This window comes from Acinonyx jubatus, chromosome D2 (assembly GCF_027475565.1).
Source record: "Acinonyx jubatus isolate Ajub_Pintada_27869175 chromosome D2, VMU_Ajub_asm_v1.0, whole genome shotgun sequence".
In the NCBI taxonomy this organism is placed as follows: Eukaryota; Metazoa; Chordata; class Mammalia; order Carnivora; family Felidae; genus Acinonyx; species Acinonyx jubatus.
Window position 1 is genome coordinate 70,345,490 of NC_069393.1, and position 17,291 is coordinate 70,362,780.

General features: G+C 34.8%; 1 protein-coding gene across 2 annotated transcripts in view; it reads left to right on the forward strand.

The window, feature by feature from the left end:
• The window catches only part of ATRNL1 (attractin like 1), a 754,994-nt gene that overhangs the window by 125,205 nt on the left and 612,498 nt on the right, over positions 1-17,291 (forward strand). For both annotated transcript variants that reach the window (XM_027063193.2, XM_053207126.1), the window contains exon 10: positions 604-758. In XM_027063193.2, the coding sequence (XP_026918994.2) occupies positions 604-758 (155 nt within the window). The remainder of the gene's footprint in view (positions 1-603; positions 759-17,291) is intronic.

Genomic DNA, 17,291 nt, shown 5'->3' on the forward strand with positions numbered 1-17,291 from the left:
AAATATAACAGACAATCCTAAAATTTGTGTGGAGCCACAAAAGAATCAGAATAGTGGTAATATTCTTTTAAAAATATATCTCAGTAGTGTTTACTTAGTTGTGTTCATCTTGTGAAAATTCATTGAATTTTAGACTTATGTGCACTTTTATGCATGTTATATTTAAGAACTTAGATAATATATTATGAGATCCATATGAATTATTAGTTTTAACTGAATACAATTGAGAGTAAATTTACTATATTCAACATTCTGTTTACTTTGGTATTTAAAATTGGTGGTACTTCGGTCCTCTAGTTTTAAGGACACTTGTTTCCTACATTTATAAATGAAATAAAAGTTCATAATATACATTATTATAAAATCATGAACAATTATGTTTAATATTGTTGTTTCCTCAAAGCATTTTAAGATACTGTGCATCTCAAAATACTTCAAAAATGTTGAAATTTAGAGGCCATTTATGAGTTATTAAAAAATAAAGCATGTTATTTTCACAATTCTAAGGAAAATTCTATATGCAAGTTAGACCCTTTATATAATATATATAATCAGGGAGGTCTTTTTATCCTGTGTAATACATTTTTAAATTTTATCCTGTAGGACTATTTTGAAAGAAAGTGGGTTTGCCAGATATCTTCATTCAGCTGTTCTTATCAATGGAGCTATGCTTATTTTTGGAGGAAATACCCATAATGACACTTCCTTGAGTAACGGTGCAAAATGTTTTTCTGCCGATTTCCTGGCATATGACATAGGTATGTATCTGTTAGGATTGTACATAGTAGGAAATATCAGCAATTTGTCATGTAGAGATTCTCAAATAATATTAATCAACAGCATGTGTATATGTCATTTTAGAGATAAATTCAGAGATAAATTCCAGGAGAACAGACATTCTAGGTTTGAATGTCCTTTTTGAAGGCTTTTGTGTAATGTATCCCTATGTGAGCAATTTATCAGTCTGTTGAGTTTGATTGTTGCCATATTAGGTTTGATAATAGGTAGATAATGGAGCACTATCAAGTTATATAAATTACAAATAGTAGGAATGCAAGCATTTTAGAGTTAGTGGGTATGAGCAAAGATGCATTTAAATCAAACACACCAGATATAGTTACTTGGTGTAGGAAGACGATAGAAGTATAGACACAATAGAGCTAAAGAAGTAAGATCTGGGGACAAGATGGAAACCCAGAACATACCTAGGAATGAAAGTACAGTATCTAAATAAGAATCTTTTCCAGAGAACCAGAAATACAGTGCATTTTTACAGTTCACTTGATTTTAATTATGCTATCTGTAGTCCTATCAATTTCTAAATATTAAATGAATGTATTTTTTGAAATACTAAATTTAGCTACCCAGTAGACTATTATAGTGAAAACATTTCTTTTCTATGTATCATTTTATAGATAAAGCCTAGTTGATGTTTAAAATATGTTTAGCAGTAGTTCAGAGCTCTTTTAATTGGTGGTGTAATGTAATAAACCAATTTTAAGCTATTAAGAAACATTCTGATGAATTAAGAGACCAAAGAATAACACATTTTATAGATTTAAGAGGTTTCTTTTGCTCTTGAAGATCATAAAGACATAGTCTACTTTGAAAAATTATTTCAAGTGGTGGCATATAAAGAAGTTATACCTATTAATATGAGATTTGATTTTATACTATGCATTTGGAAGGATATTCCTACTGATAAAAATAAACATGCTTTTTAACTCTAAACTATGTGTGTATCTTTCTGTGATTAATTATTAAAAAGAATCCACTGCCTTTAGGATTTTTAGATTCTAAATAATTAAATATTTACCTTTTTGGACTAATAATTTGAAGTGATGATTTATGATCAAAATTGGATCGTCTTGGCTTTTAGAAGGCTTGTAAATCAGTGCTGAGATCCCGAAAAATGGATTAAATGACGTAGTGAATCTAGGCTCCTTATTATGATCTGTCATTGCCAGGCTGGGACCGTCCACATATTGTTTCGGCTGTGGTGATGAGACAGCAAGCTTATTTCCTTGGAAGTAGATGGTTTGTTTCCCTTTTACGAATAAAAATCCTAGAAAAGTGTAGAGTTTTGTTGTTATTGTTAAAATCTATGAATTGACATTTTGAAACTTTCAAGAAGATTCTTTAGGGAATTTCCACCTAATGTCTCTACTTTAATGAAGAAATTAATGTTGAGCTATTTTGTAGCTGACGTATTGAGAAATTATTTTTATTTCTTCCATATTGTTCAAGATTATTATATTTTAGATTTTATGTATCAAAACAGCTTACCTAGGTGAAAAACATTAGAGGTGTTAGTTTCAGAGAGGCGGGAGAGACAAAGGGAGAGAGGGGGAGAGAGAGAGAGAGAGAGAGAGGGAAAGAGATCAGATTATCATTATTCTAATTATTTGTTAAGTGTTTCTAAGAATTAGATACTATGCTAAGGGCTTTGCACACAACATCTTAACCTCTCTAGTAACTTTGTAACAAGGTGTTAATATACTGGTTTCCAGAATATTAAGCAGATGAGAGAAAAGGGAATTTGCCCAAAGCCATGCAGGCAGCAAGTGGTACGTATAGCTTTTGTAACTTGCTGTAGTCTTACCGCTTGACTACCACATGATGCTGTTTTTTTTTTGTTTTTTTTTTTTTTTGTTTTTGGTCCATTGTATGCTCTTAATTTTGGCAACAAATTATCAGACACCTATGTTTAATAATGTTGCTTAATGCTGTAGAATGATAGAAGCAGATATCAGTTTCATTTTTCAAGCAAATTGTTCAAATGGAAGGAAGAACAACATTTTAAACAGTATTATATTTTAACATAACAGTAACAATTAACAAAGCATTAACAACATTAACAACAAAAATGTAAAGCAACCATATAATTCAACATAGGACAAAAGTATTTTGTTTTATCTCATTTGATTATTTTTGTGCAGTTCCCAGTAAAGTTCTCCCCCCAAATCTGTTATTATTCTCTTGGCTTTGTGGCATCAAAGCCTGAAATATTTTCCTGGAAAAAATATTTTTTTTATATTTCAGAAAATGTATTCCAGAACAATTGTTTTTCCTTATAGAGTATATTTTTTTTGTGAAAATAAAATACAACCATTGTGTAATGAACCAACTGGAAAATAGATGTGTTTTGAAAAAAAGTCATGTTCCTAAATTTTCTCTTTAGCATATTACCCTTGGACTTTTATGTCATATTTACCTGGAATGCCTTGAGGAGCTGATTGATTGCTTTGTATTTTGTGATGTTTAAATAGATAGGAATATTTGTGCCATTTAATTTTTCATTGCTCCAAAAAGTACTATTTCAATCTTACTGCCATAGTAATTTTTATAAAGTGAATATTGTTCATCTTTGAGGATATAACCTTGCCTTTACAGTTCTCGTTATATTATAGACGATAGATATGGAAGGCACATGACACTAACTCTTTAAGATGGCTGTACCTTGGCATCCCCTTTGAAGACTGTAGGGAAAAAAAACCCTAGATCTCTATAATCAGGTTCTCTTAGATCAGGCACTGGGCATCTATATTTTAAAAATAAGTAACCCAAGTGCAACTGGGAATAGACCCAGGGCTGGTGAATGGGACTGAATTAATTATAACATGTAGAATGATAATATTACCTAATGTTCTAGTCTGTAAATGTAGCTTGAAGTCAGATAACTTTGTTTTTTAAGTTATTGTTAGTGGTATTATTATTGCTTTCAGAAAGCCACCATGACACCTTATTCAAGATAAAAATGATCTTTGTGGTAAAGATAACCTTCTGCTAAAGATGTAATAGAAAAACATGCCTCATGTTTATCTCATGTTACTAGACATTTATACTTTGAAACTCTTTGGCTGTACAAACTCCACATTATCCTACTAGTTAGTCTTCTAGGGTCAGTAGGAAAAAGGCATCAGGTTGTTTGTTAGTTTGTTTTTCACATCTGTAAAGTATCAGTAGGTGGTTTGACTGGGGATTTCAACACTTGTAAGTGGGAGATTGTCATGAATTGAAACATACCTTGAAATCGAACTGGATTTTGAGATAATATTTCAGAATCATCATATGAATAGCTATTACAAGAGTTTTTGGTAGGCCTAACATATAATTGTGATGCTTTTAATTACAAATGGTAGTTGTTATTCTTCAATAAGAAAATTTACCCAGCGGTTAAGAAAATGTATAGAATTCTGAAACAAGATGAAGGACAACTCAGAGATACACTGATCATATTTTTTTCTCAAAAAGATAGTAGAAACATAAAAATGTGATTTCCTAGGTTAGATTACTTAAGAATAGGAGAGGGAGTAGGATTTCTATTAGAAATATATATTGCAGAAAGCAGATATACCGAAACTGAAGCTGAAACTTTAAATCAGATTAAAATAATAAGAGTTTTCAAAATTTTATTTTATTTTTTTAAGTAAGCTCTACATCCAGTGTGTGGCTTGAACTCACAACCCTGAGATCAGGAGTCATGTGCTCTACTGAGTGAGCCAGCCAGGTGCTCCAATAATAAGAGTTTTAAAAATAATTTTTTTGAGCGTGGCAGTTTCACTTATGATGTTAATTTCTTTGTACATAATTATTTAAAAACAAACTCAGTAAACAAAACTGAAAAGTAATTTCATATTTGCAGAAGTAATATTTTAATTGGTAATGTGTGAAAATGTATATAGTTAACCACATAGTTAAAGCACACTAAAGTTATAATTCACTGTACACTTAAAAATCACTTGACTAGTTTACACAGCATAGCATGCATATTTTTGTACACCCCTGTAGAGTGTGTGTGCGTGTGTATGTGAGTGTACAATGGGTATAATTTTATAAGTCCTATAATTTCATTAAAAATCATACTTAAATTAAAACATCTATTAAAAATTTTTTTAAACATTTATTCATCTTTGAGAGAGCGTGAGTGGTGTAGGAGCAGAGAGAGAGGGAGACACAGAATCTGAAGCAGGCTCCAGGCTCTGAGCTGTCAGCACAGAGCCCGACACAGGGCTCGAACTCACCAACCGTGAGATCATGACCTGAGCTGAAGTCGGACGCTTAACCGACTGAGCCACCCAGGCGCCCCTCTAATTATTTAATTTTTTGAACACTTCAGCAAAACGATAAAAATTCCAACTTGCTTGCTCTTTATGTTTAAAGCTATTTTCATTTTCTGGAAGTTATTTTATTCATATCTTTGTTAATCAACATCTCTCTATGGCATTTGTTAAGTTCTTAGGGCTCTTCTTGGTGAAAGCAGCATGCTTTGCCTGGCCACCTGAAAGAACTCTCTTTGTCCATCAGAAAACCTCTTAGAATTATTCACACATTTTTTTCACTGAATTTAGCCAACTACTGTATTTAACTTTACTGTATTTTTTGCTCAAGGGGTTCTTTTTCTTTGTATAATTTACTATTACATAGAGGAAATAGTAGCTTCTTCTTTTTAAGAAAGAGTCCAGTAAGTAAAGGAAGAAGTGACTTCATTTTGAGAAAAGGGAGAATATTTGTCAAATGTTTCCTATGGTGCTTGGCATTTAACAAATGCTTTATAATATAATGCTGATAACACCTAATAACATCTGTGTAGTATCTATTACTGTGTTCATTGATAGAGAAGAAACTAATTTAGCATGTTTAAACCCAAACTCGCATAGGTCATAAGATTGTATATGCAGAATTTGAACCCAAGCCTAAGCTCAGATTTCTTTTGAATCTACCCTATAATTTGGTACTGACTTTTTCCCTGATTTAACAAGAAAAAAATCTGAATGATCTTTAATTGGGAAAAAGGCAAATAATATTTGTTAATGTAGCAAGACACTCAGAATTAGTTTTATTAGGAGATTTAGAGCTAATCAGATTTGTAAAGTCTATTTGAATTTTATTGTGCCTCCCCTCTCCAACAAATTAATCAGAAAGTAGCAACCTCTGGATAGAAAATCAAGGAGAAAGAAAGGAATAATGAACAATAAATCTCCATTTCTCTTACCAGATCTACTAGCATTCTGAGAGATTGTTTTAAATGCAAAAATTGCTGAATAAAGATTCTTGTAATAAATATAAAGTTGAAGAGAAGTTTTCAAATGCCTTAACAAAATCCCAGGGGAAGAAAGGCAGGGGAAAGCAGTCATGAATATAGAATCAAAATTTAAAAGAAATTGTTAGCAAATAGAACTCAACAGTGTTTCAAAAGTGTATTAAATTATGACCAAGTAGTAGTTATTCTAGGAATTCATGTATGATTCATTATCAAGGAATCTATAAATATCATTTATTACATCAAGACTATTTATGGAAGCCAACAGGAAATATCAATGTATATTAAAACCATAAAATCAATTAAGATTGAGAGTCAAATAGTGATACGCACTTTTCCTGACAGAGAATAAGAAACTAAATACATGGTTATTGAGTGAATGTCAGGGGACGAAATCCTGAGTGAAACTGTGGGTATGAATTAGATAACCTAGGAAAAGTGTGCACCTTTTACATTAAGAGGAGTTTTGGGGCGCCTGGGTGGCACAGTCGGTTAAGCGTCCGACTTCAGCCAGGTCACGATTTCGCGGCCGTGAGTTCGAGACCCGCGTCGGGCTCTGGGCTGATGGCTCAGAGGCTGGAGCCTGTTTCCGATTCTGTGTCTCCCTCTCTCTCTCTGCCCCTCCCCCGTTCATGCTCTGTCTCTCTCTCTGTCCCAAAAATAAATAAACGTTGAAAAAAAAAAATTAAAAAAAAAAAAAAAAAAGAGGAGTTTTGACCTAATGGGGGAAAAACCCAGTGAAGCACCATCGTTTAAGGGGCAGGTGGGAAAACATTTTTGGCACTATTTTCTATTATAATTTTTCTACAATATTTTCTATTATAAAAGTATACAAACCATTAATAGAAGTTTTACCCCCTATCCATTTAGTTTTGAGTCTTCTATACACAATCTGTGTGTTCTTTTTAGTAATATGAATACTGACTTTTCAACTGGCATTTCAAGTGGATTATTAAAAGAATCTTTAAGATGTGTTCTTAAAGTATTACAGATACATATTTTCTTGAAAAGCATGAATATATATAGGAGAATTAGCTAATGAATATTCATTTTCCACCTGTAATATATTATGCATCATTGATAAAATAAACCAGTCTCTGAATTTCAGCATAAGTTCTTAATGTAAGTATGTGGCCTCTCATAGGTAGATAATTCCAGTAGTACAGTGTGCTGACTGCTGAAATGCGGGTTTGAGAGACTGATAACTCTAATTTCTTGATCTTCTGTGTATTGAGTATATAGTTTGTAAATAAATACTTAGTACCTTGCAGTATAAGTTTTTTTATATCTATATTCTAGAGAGTATATTTTACTTTGGTTGTTAGTCCTGTATGGCTTCTCTGTTGGCATGGAATAGTATTTCTGTCAGTTTTCATGATGTCAGTAGCCATGTGGGTTTTGCTTTCATTTGTGTAGACTTGAACTGTTTATAAAGTGATAATGACCTGAGTGCCCTGGAAAAACAATGTCTTGGTAAGACATAACAGTTATAGATTGTAGTCAGATTAACAACATAACAGACTTTTCGGTGTAAGAATGGGAATAGAGTACATGTAAACAAATTATATTAAACATTGAGCTTTAAGGCATTTGAGAACTTCTACATCTTACAAGAAAACTAATATGTGTTTTATTGTGAATCCTGATCAAGAATGTGAAAAATCAGCAACAGAATTCATACAGCTGAACATTCTGTTTTGTAGTTATTGAGGAAGCTGGAAGGGATAAGTAGAGGGTCTGTTTGTAACAACTGCTTCTATCTGTTTCTTTTCTCATTCTCTTGACAAGTCCTGGCGTGTTGGGCAAGCATCAGCAAACATGAAGATGTCTATAAGTGCGAAAGTTGCTTACCTCAACAAGCTTTTCATAAGCTTGAAAGTTAAATTCGGTTATTCCTACATGGTTTTATGAATTAAAACGACTTGCCAGCAATTTTAAGAAACGGCAGAGGAAACCTCACATTTATTGTATTGTATCAGTCAGTATAGGTTAGGTTATACTGTGGCAACAAACAGTCCTGTCAGTTTGGGTTCTCTGGAAAGCACATTCGGAGACTGAGTTTAGTGTTCAGGGTGCTTATTAGTTCATTGAGATGAACAGCTGTGAAAAGGAGGAGGCTGAAGCAGGATTAGACAGAAGGAAAAGTCAAGCAGACTTTAAGGGAAGGCCACATCCAATCCCAGGGGAACTCTGGAGTTGAAATGTCCATCAGAGTTGTCCTTTGTTAGGACTTTTCATCACAGTTCATTCTTTGAGCTACTCAGTTTACTTTCAAATATATTTGCCAATATATATTTCATTCCTTGAGCTCCTCTACCATTTCAGTGACCCATTCTTAACAGGGAAACTTAGATTATTGCTTTGGCTTTTGCAGCTGGTCTCAGGGCTGCAATTGATACTCGTCATGTCCCCCTCCAGTATTCTTTCTAAATATCCCTTATCCTCAGTTGGAATCTCTTCTGATCTCTGTGTCTTGACCCGGACCCTTACCCTTGGGTATTTGAGTCCTTGATCATCATATATCTTCTACTGTGGGTATTGAACTTGCCCATTTACCATCACCCTTGGTGAGAGGATACCACAAAACACCTAAGTGGATCACCTGTGTATGAAACCTATTCCCCTGCCCTCATTTTGTAACCTCGGTCCTACTTCCCTTTGACAATCAAAGCCAATTATCCTTGCCAATAGGATGACTCCTTTTTTGCCTGCTTTCTGGTCCCTTGACACAAGGACCCTGAAATACCAAAGTGGCACTATAGCTTGTAGTTCAATGGGATATTGCTGTGGCCCCTGCCAGAGTATTTCTCCTTTGGGGAATAAAATCTCTAATCCTGCAGAGTCCAGATTTCCAGAATAAGAAGCACAAGCTACTCAACTGTATCACTGAAAGTGAGGCCACTAGGAGTGGCTTTCACTCTTTGGGTTCCTGGACCTGTGTATTCTTCCTACTGGGGACAGAGGACCATTTAAAGTTGCTTAATTCCAAGGTTTATCCTGCATCCTGGTGCTTCAATTGTGCCTATCCAAAAACCCATCACATTGTGTTGTATGACCATGTATCACATGGTTATGACCTCATTCCTGTATTTTGTTTGATAACATAGGATCCCATGCTGCTTGATCAAACACTTCATAATTTTCAGGTTAAGACCATGTGGTTGGGAAAGCAAAGTGATACTCAGAATATTTATCTCTTCTTGTCATAATGAATTGTTGGTTCAACTAGGGTGGAAGGGTCCCAATGTAGTCAACTTGTTGCTAAGTATATATATAGTTGGTGTTCTTGGGGAATGGTTTTATCTAGAGCCCAGAGTTGATATCTTGCTGTCAGGATGGATATTTGCCAGTAATGTCTGCAAGATCAGCTTTGTTTAGAGAAGCCCAGGCAATTGCCTTTCTACATGACCTCCCATCTTTCTGCCATGGCTAGTGTATTCATGCTAGTATGCTAGCACTGAGGTGTTCTGTAACGGAGACTAACTGATGTTAGCTGTATTAGTTGTTTGTCTATTGTTTATTGTCTCTTCCATGTTAGATGCTCTCTGATGCCTTTAATTGATGTCACAGAGTTCTTTACATTTTGTGCTCATTCAAATATATCCATGCTCATGTTCACTCCAGAGCCTCCTTCTTTCTGATCTTTTGATATTTTTTTCTGGGCTGCTGACCTGTCAGCTAGGCCACTGTTTACTGCTTTTGGGCCATTTCTCTTTGGATACGGTGTGGATGAACACACTGCCTCAAAGGCCTGCCCACTTGGGAGGTTTTTTCCTTTTTCACTGTTTTTCAAGGTCACTCCGAAGTGAGGCTGTCTATGTGATGTCTACTTTTGACTTGTGTTCACATATCAGGCTGAAATATTTGCATTTTTCTCCTCTTGGTATCTGGGCATAGAGGATTCTTCATATGACCACGGTTGTAAGATAACAGGTGTTGGTGTAACACTTGTAGGTAAAATGGGGTCTGAGCTACCGGTTCATGCACATTGTTTGTGCATCGTGATTTTGCTCATGCTTGATCTTGGGTGCCACTTCCATTTTTATGTTCTTACTATTCTTGGTAAAAGAGCCAGCTCATGATATGAAACTCTGAACACATGGTCACTTGATAACCCATGTCACCGACTCCATCTCTACCAGGGCCAAATAATGTGGCAGAAATGAGTATAAATTTTTCCACCATGGATGGCATGGCCTTTGACATGTGTATGGGGTCTGCATTGGGATTTGCTCCCTGGAACTTTCTGTATTTTCATGTGCTACTTTTTCCAACAGTGCCACCACCAATAGCCATAATTGTATTGGATCATGCAACCTTAACTTCAGGGCTGTGTACCTGTGTAGGTGAACTTATAGCAGAGCTGTTCCCTACCCTAGCATGTACTCACAGCTGGCAGCCTTTCATGTTGTTCAGTATGTGGGTTGGAGTAGTATTTCCAGGACTGAAATACGCTACCTTCAGAATCCAAAGAGACCTACCAGATGGTTTGTTTTCTGCCTTTCTCGGGAGTTGCAAGATGTAGTAATTGGTCTTTCAGTTCAGATGAGCTGTCTTAGAATGTTCTTGACCACTGGATCCCTAAATATTTTACTAATATGAAATCTGAATCTTTATAGATTTTATCTCCCACCCCTTGAAGCATATATGTCTTAACAAGGCCTCCATTGTCTGAGTCATTCCTACTCATCTGGCACAGTTAGAATGATGTCATTAAGGTAGTGGAACAATGTAACGTTCTGCAAGATGTCCAATAGGACCAAATGTATTCTGACCGTGTTATGACAAAAGGAGGGAGACTGATCCTGAGGCAAAATTGTGAATGTATACTATTTTCTATTCCATATAAAAGCAAACTGTTTTTAATCCTTTTTTTGATAGTGTTAGCAAAGAACACATTTGCTAAAAATGGCCATTTTGCAAAGAGATGCATTTTGCATAGTGCCTGCAATTTGGGCTACGACTTACTAGTAGGCTCTTGTCATCTCCCAGGCTTTGTTTAGTTTGTGGAGCCTAGACTGGTGATTTGAATGGAGATTTGATGGGGTCCATTATCCCTGCATTCTTTAGATTCTTCAGGGTAATACTAATTCCTGCCACCCACACTCCCTGGAATGTAACATTACTTTAAGATATATTATCCAGGGGGTAGTTGTTTCAGAAGTTTCCACTTGATCTTTTCCACTGTGATAATCAAGGACCCAATGTCAGTGTTGTGCCGTTTGCCAGAAACATGCAGGGCATGACCACTGCATAGGTCTGCAGATGTAGTGACTCATTTTGAACAGGACCTTGGCCAGGATATCATTAATTATCTCATTGCCATATATCCCTATTATAAAGAGAGGCCCTGATGACATTTTATATCTATGGGTGTCAGTGCTAACTCAGACCTGTGTCCAAAAGTACTTGAAATGTTTGTGTTGCCTTTCCCCCTAGGTTAAGTTTACTCAAAGAAATGACCATGGGTGCCTTTGATGAAGAAATAGGGGAATTATTACCATGAACACTTGCCGTGGTATCATAGGGTTGTTCCTTTTAGGTACCAGGATTTTAAATATATCAAATCTGGAGTTCAAAAATAGCTCAACTCCAGAAACTTAGCAATAAGTTGTGACATTTTATTGCAGCATCTACCATGAGCCTCCTGATCATCCATCCTTGATTTCTTCTGTTGATATAAGTTAGGTAGTAGTGTCCTACTGTCCTACTGTCTGGCTGCCTATTTTGCTTCTAGGGATGCTGCATTCTATTAAATATCTTCCTAATTTTCAATAAGTTAGTCTTGACCGACACTCCCAACTTTGCTGCTTACTACAAATATTGCCCTCTACTTGGATTGGATTTTGATGGTTAAGTGTCACCGGTTGGGCTCTATTGTCTCCATCAGTGAGTTCATTTCTGTTGCGGTTTCTCCTACCATCAGCTTTGGCCTGTGGAGAAGAGCCAGCACATTCTTACTGATTCTAGTGTCCCTTTCTCCATTCCATTCTTCATGGCTTTGGCAAATGGCATACCTGCTGTCTCTTTCCATAAATATAATGACTTGGTAGATTTTCTGGCATGACTTAGTATATGGACTAAGAATGCCCACGTTTATGGACTTTTTATCCCTTGCCTTTACTCGTTTCTATGGCAGTTCTAGCATTTTGATTTTACTTAGCAAGGGCTGTATTTTTTCATGTCTCTAGGAATCTTCTTTTTCTTTTTTAGCTTTTTTGAGATATAATTGGCAAATAAAATTGTAATATATACAACGTGTATGCTGTAATGATTTGGTATACATATACATTTGAAAGGATTCCTCCTATGTAGTTTTTTTTTTAATTTCACATTTTGTTTATTTTTTAAAAATGAGTTCTTGTTTTTTTCCCCAAACTCTGAATTTATATTTATATTATATTTATATATTTATTTTTATATATAATTTATTGTCAAATTGGTTTCCATACAGCACTCAGTGCTTATCCCAGCAGGAGCCCTCCTCAATGCCAATCCTCCTATATAGTTTAATTAGTGCATCCAGAAGCTCACAGATTTTTTTCTTTTCTTTTTATTTTTTTAATTTGGCATACTTTCTAGAGTAAGTTTTATTCTTTCAGCAAATTTCAGTTATGTAATACTGTGCTATCAACTATAGTAACCATGTTATACATCAAATCCTCATACTTGGTTCATTTTATAACTGAAAATTTATATCCTATTACCAGCCTCTCCTCATTTCTCCTATCCCCCAGTCCTTGGCACCTTGGCAGACACTTTTTAACTCTGTTTTCATGAGCTTGACTTTTTTTTTTTTTTTAGATTCCACATGTAAAGAAAAATACCATGTAGTATTTGTCTTTCTCTATCTGGCTTATTTCATTTAGCACAATTTCAGGGCAGAATTTCTTTCTTATGGCAGAATAGTATTCCATTTTGTATAGAATACACATTTTGTATGTGTATACACACATATGCAAATATATATATATACATAAATATATATGTATATACACACACACATATATATATATATATACACACACAGACACACACACATATATACACACACATACATAAATGTATAGATATGCCACATCTTCTTTATCCATTCATGAATACTTTTATTGTTTCCATACTTGGCTACTGTGAATAATGCTGCAGTGAACATGGGAGTGCAGGTATCTCTTTGAGATCCTGTTTTTTCTTTGGATATATTCATAAGTGGATTCCTGGATCATATGGTAGTTTTATTTTTAATATTTTAAGGAACTTCCTGTTTGAGGAACAGTGGCAGTACAAATTAACATCCCCACCAACAATGCACAGGGTCTCCTTTTCTTCATGTTCTTATCAACATGTGATATCTTTAGTCTTTTTGGTGACAGCCATTCTAACATGTGTGACATGATAGCTTATTGCGGTTCTGATTTGCTTTTCCCTGATAATCAGTGATATTGGGCACCTTTTCATGTACTTGTTGGCCATTTGAATGTCTTCTTTGGAAAAATATCTGTTGAGTTACTCTGTCCGTTTTTTAAATCAGGTTTCTTTTTGCTACTGAGTTCTGTGAATTCTTTGTATATTTTTGTATGTTAACACCTTATCAGATATATGATAAGATATATGGTCAGATATATAATAATTCTGTAGGTTGCCTTTCAAGGGTTATTTTAATGGTAAGCTCACACCATCTCCTAGGGTCCTTGTTAAGTCATAAATCCTGCATCTTGGGAGAGTGCTTTTAAATCAGTAAACTCTCCCTAATCCAATATAAGGTCCTGGCCTCTTTGATCGATCTCCACTTATTACCTAGTAGTATGTGTATTTCCCCAACTTCGGCCAATATTTGCTGTCTAGGTCTTACAGATACTTTGGGGCATAGTCCCTTTCTTTCCATAGCAGTTGCAGCATGTACTTGGCTGAATTATGCTAAGCCAATATTATTGGCTCAGTGACCAATAGGGAAGGTGTGAACAGATTCTGAGCTGGAGCACACTTCTTGCTGGAGAGAAGCCTGCGTTGTGTTCAAGCAAGGCTGAGTACTATCTATGAACGTAGGGTAGAGTGGACCACATTTGAAGTCTCAGATGTTCAGGAAATTAAAATTTGGGTAGATTCTCAGGAGTGTCAATTCAGATGTCCCCATCCCATGAGTCAGGGCCTTATTCTTTTCCTAGCAGGGCCTTGACTTTGAAATTAAACCTTCTTTAATTTGCAGACCTTCTATATTTGGCAGCCTCTATAAATGGTATATAGTACTAAGGAGGCCCTCTGGCTTTCCCAGCCTTTTGTGATCTCTTTCTAGAGCTCAGCAGGGCTAAGCAGTAGACATGCAATTTTAGTGTATTAGTAGTTAACTGTTTTCAAACATCTAATACTTCACACTTGCTAGAGTATTCTTTTCTTTGGCATACCTTCCTTATTTACCACTGGTATGGTAAATTATGGTATGGCCATCTTGTGCCAACGGCTTTTTGTGTTACACGTATCACCGGTGATGGGTTTTTCATTGGTAGCCTGGTAGTATGTGATTTAGCTCATAAACTCCATTTTATTTTCTGCTTTTCTTACATCACTCCAGGTACCAACTATCATAGTTTGGGTTCTCTGGGAAGCAGACTCTGAGATAGAGTTTAGTATTCATGATGTTCATTGAGAGAACCCTTAAGATCAATGCCTTTGGAAGAGGTAGGGGGAGAAGGCAGGATTTGACAAAGGGTAAAGTTGAGTTTTGATGCTAGACAGATAACCTTAGTCAACCACACAAGGATCTTTGGAAGTAAAATTGTTGGTCGTAGTTGTTGTATGTTGGGATGAAGTGACAGGACCTTTTAAAGACCCACGTTGATCATCAATTGCATGTGGGTCGTCCTTGAATTGATGAGGTCTTGAGTGAAGTGGCCCAAAGGTAGCTAAGGCAATTGCTGAAGTAGCTTGCAGCTGACGACTGTTCACTGACAGCAGTCCCAGCAACACAGATAAGAGTTCCTTCCTTGAATGATCTAGATATCTCATATCCATGCCCGCCATAGATCTGTAACTTTCAGAAGATTAAGACCAATGAAAGTTAATTTTTCACTCATGATACGTGGCTAGTGTTGGTTGGCAGGAGAGATTAGCTTATTGTCATCACTTAGGGATCCAGGATGAAACTGGTTTGTCTTTCATTCGTAATTCAGTGGTTCCATCCAGAAATAAAAGTGTCACTTTAACTTGCATTTTGTTGGCTAAGGCAAGTCATATTATCACATCCAACTTCTAGGAAATGTGGGACTTTAATTTTACAATGGGCCTGAAGGAAGAGTACTGGATTTGTTAAATAACACCAATGTATATAACTTTTGGTATAATTGAAAGTGATGTCTTGCAGATAGTAATAAGTAAAGCCTTCACCTTTTACTACCATATATGTTAAAAGGCAACAAACTTCTCCAAGTAGAATTTTGTTTCATTATTATTAGTCTGATTTAATTATTCTCATGTATAATTAAAATATTAATACTGTACTGTATTGGTTCTCTTCTGCAGGGACTTGTGTACTTTAAAACTATTGTTTTATTTTTCTTTAATGAAAGTAATGTTTATATTAAAAAGGATATTTTGATGATGTAGTGAGGCAGTATAATGCAGTAATTAAGATCTGGTTTTGAATACTGACTTTGCCTTTTAATGACTTTAAGGAAGTTACCAAATCTACAGACTGTTTCTTTATGACATGGTGACAAAAATATTTACTCCTAAGAGTTGTTTTCAGAATTAAATATTACATAGCGTTGATAAGCATTTAGCATATTATTTTTATTAAGTAAAAGGTCCTGACAATTTATTGTATGAAATTTTACCCATTTAAAAACACTATAAAGGTTTTATGTATTCTTCAGTGAATTTTATATAATGTTATCATAGTCACTTTTAAAAACAGTTAACTATTAGAAACAACTATGTGCTTTTCTTTTCTTTGGAGGGGGCTCCCTTGGCACTCTTTATATATGTCTGTTAATACTTATCATGTCCTATTGTTATTCTTTGAGGGCAGGAATTCAGTCTTATTCAGTTTTATATCCATATATATATATTTATATATATATTTATTTATATTATGATATATTTATTATTTATATTATAAATAAATATACATTATAAATATAATCTATTTATTATATCTATTTATTATTAATGTATTTATATTATTATATATTTATTTATATATTATTTATATTATTTATATATATTTGTTGTTGTGTTATTGGGTCTTCATTACATCTAAGTTGGATTACTTAAACTAGTGATGATCCTTTTTCCTCAGTCTTATCTAAATCTATTAACCCAAATTTTACATATTTTTTCTATTCTTAGTTAAGAGCATTTGATGAATTCTTCGTCTTCCTTCCTTTAGATTGAAATACCCAAGTTAATTAATCTTTTACTCTTGGTTCTTTTTTTCAAGATACACTCTTATGAAAAAAATATGGTTTAGAGAACAGTCAGAACAACTCCCTAATCTTTAGCATGGTTAGTATATTGAGATGTTCACTTTTTAAATATGCAAGCAAGTATTACCTTAATAAGAAGAAATTCAATGGGTAAAACTGGAAGCCACATGCTTTTGAGTTTTGAACCTTGCCCATTTATGTGATTTGATCAGTAGATATGTGGTCCGGTCAGTTAAATCGCACTGTTTCATAGTCTTGGACAAGCTCTCAGTACTCTTTCCATTTCTTTGGGATTGGCGTTGGAGTTGTTTATCTCTCATATGCTATGTCTTTTTTTTTTTTTTTTTTTTTTTTTTTTTTTTTAGTTTTCAGTGTTTTTGAAAATGGGGTATGCTTGTGGGCCTGAAACAAAGTTTGATTAAAAACCTATACGGTGTGCCTGGGTGGCTCAACTGGTTGAGCATCTTACTTTGCCTCCTAACGATCTTGAGGTTGGGGGGTTCGATCCCTTTTTCATATATGAAAGTTGTTAAGAGAGTAAATCTTAAGAGTTCTTAAGGAAAGAAAATACCTTTTTTTTGGTATCTATGTGAGATGATAGATGTTTAATAAACTAACTGTTTAATCATTTCACTCTGTCTCTCTCTCTATATACACATATGTCAAGTCATTAAGTTGTACACTGTAAACTTAGTGTTGTGTATCAGTTATATGTCAATAAACAAACAAAAAGTATTCCAGCAGTCAACAATATGTCTTGGCCAAGCACAAAATTTCCAAACAGTTTTGTTTTGCTTCACTCTTAAATTTGGAAGGGCAGTGAGTTATCA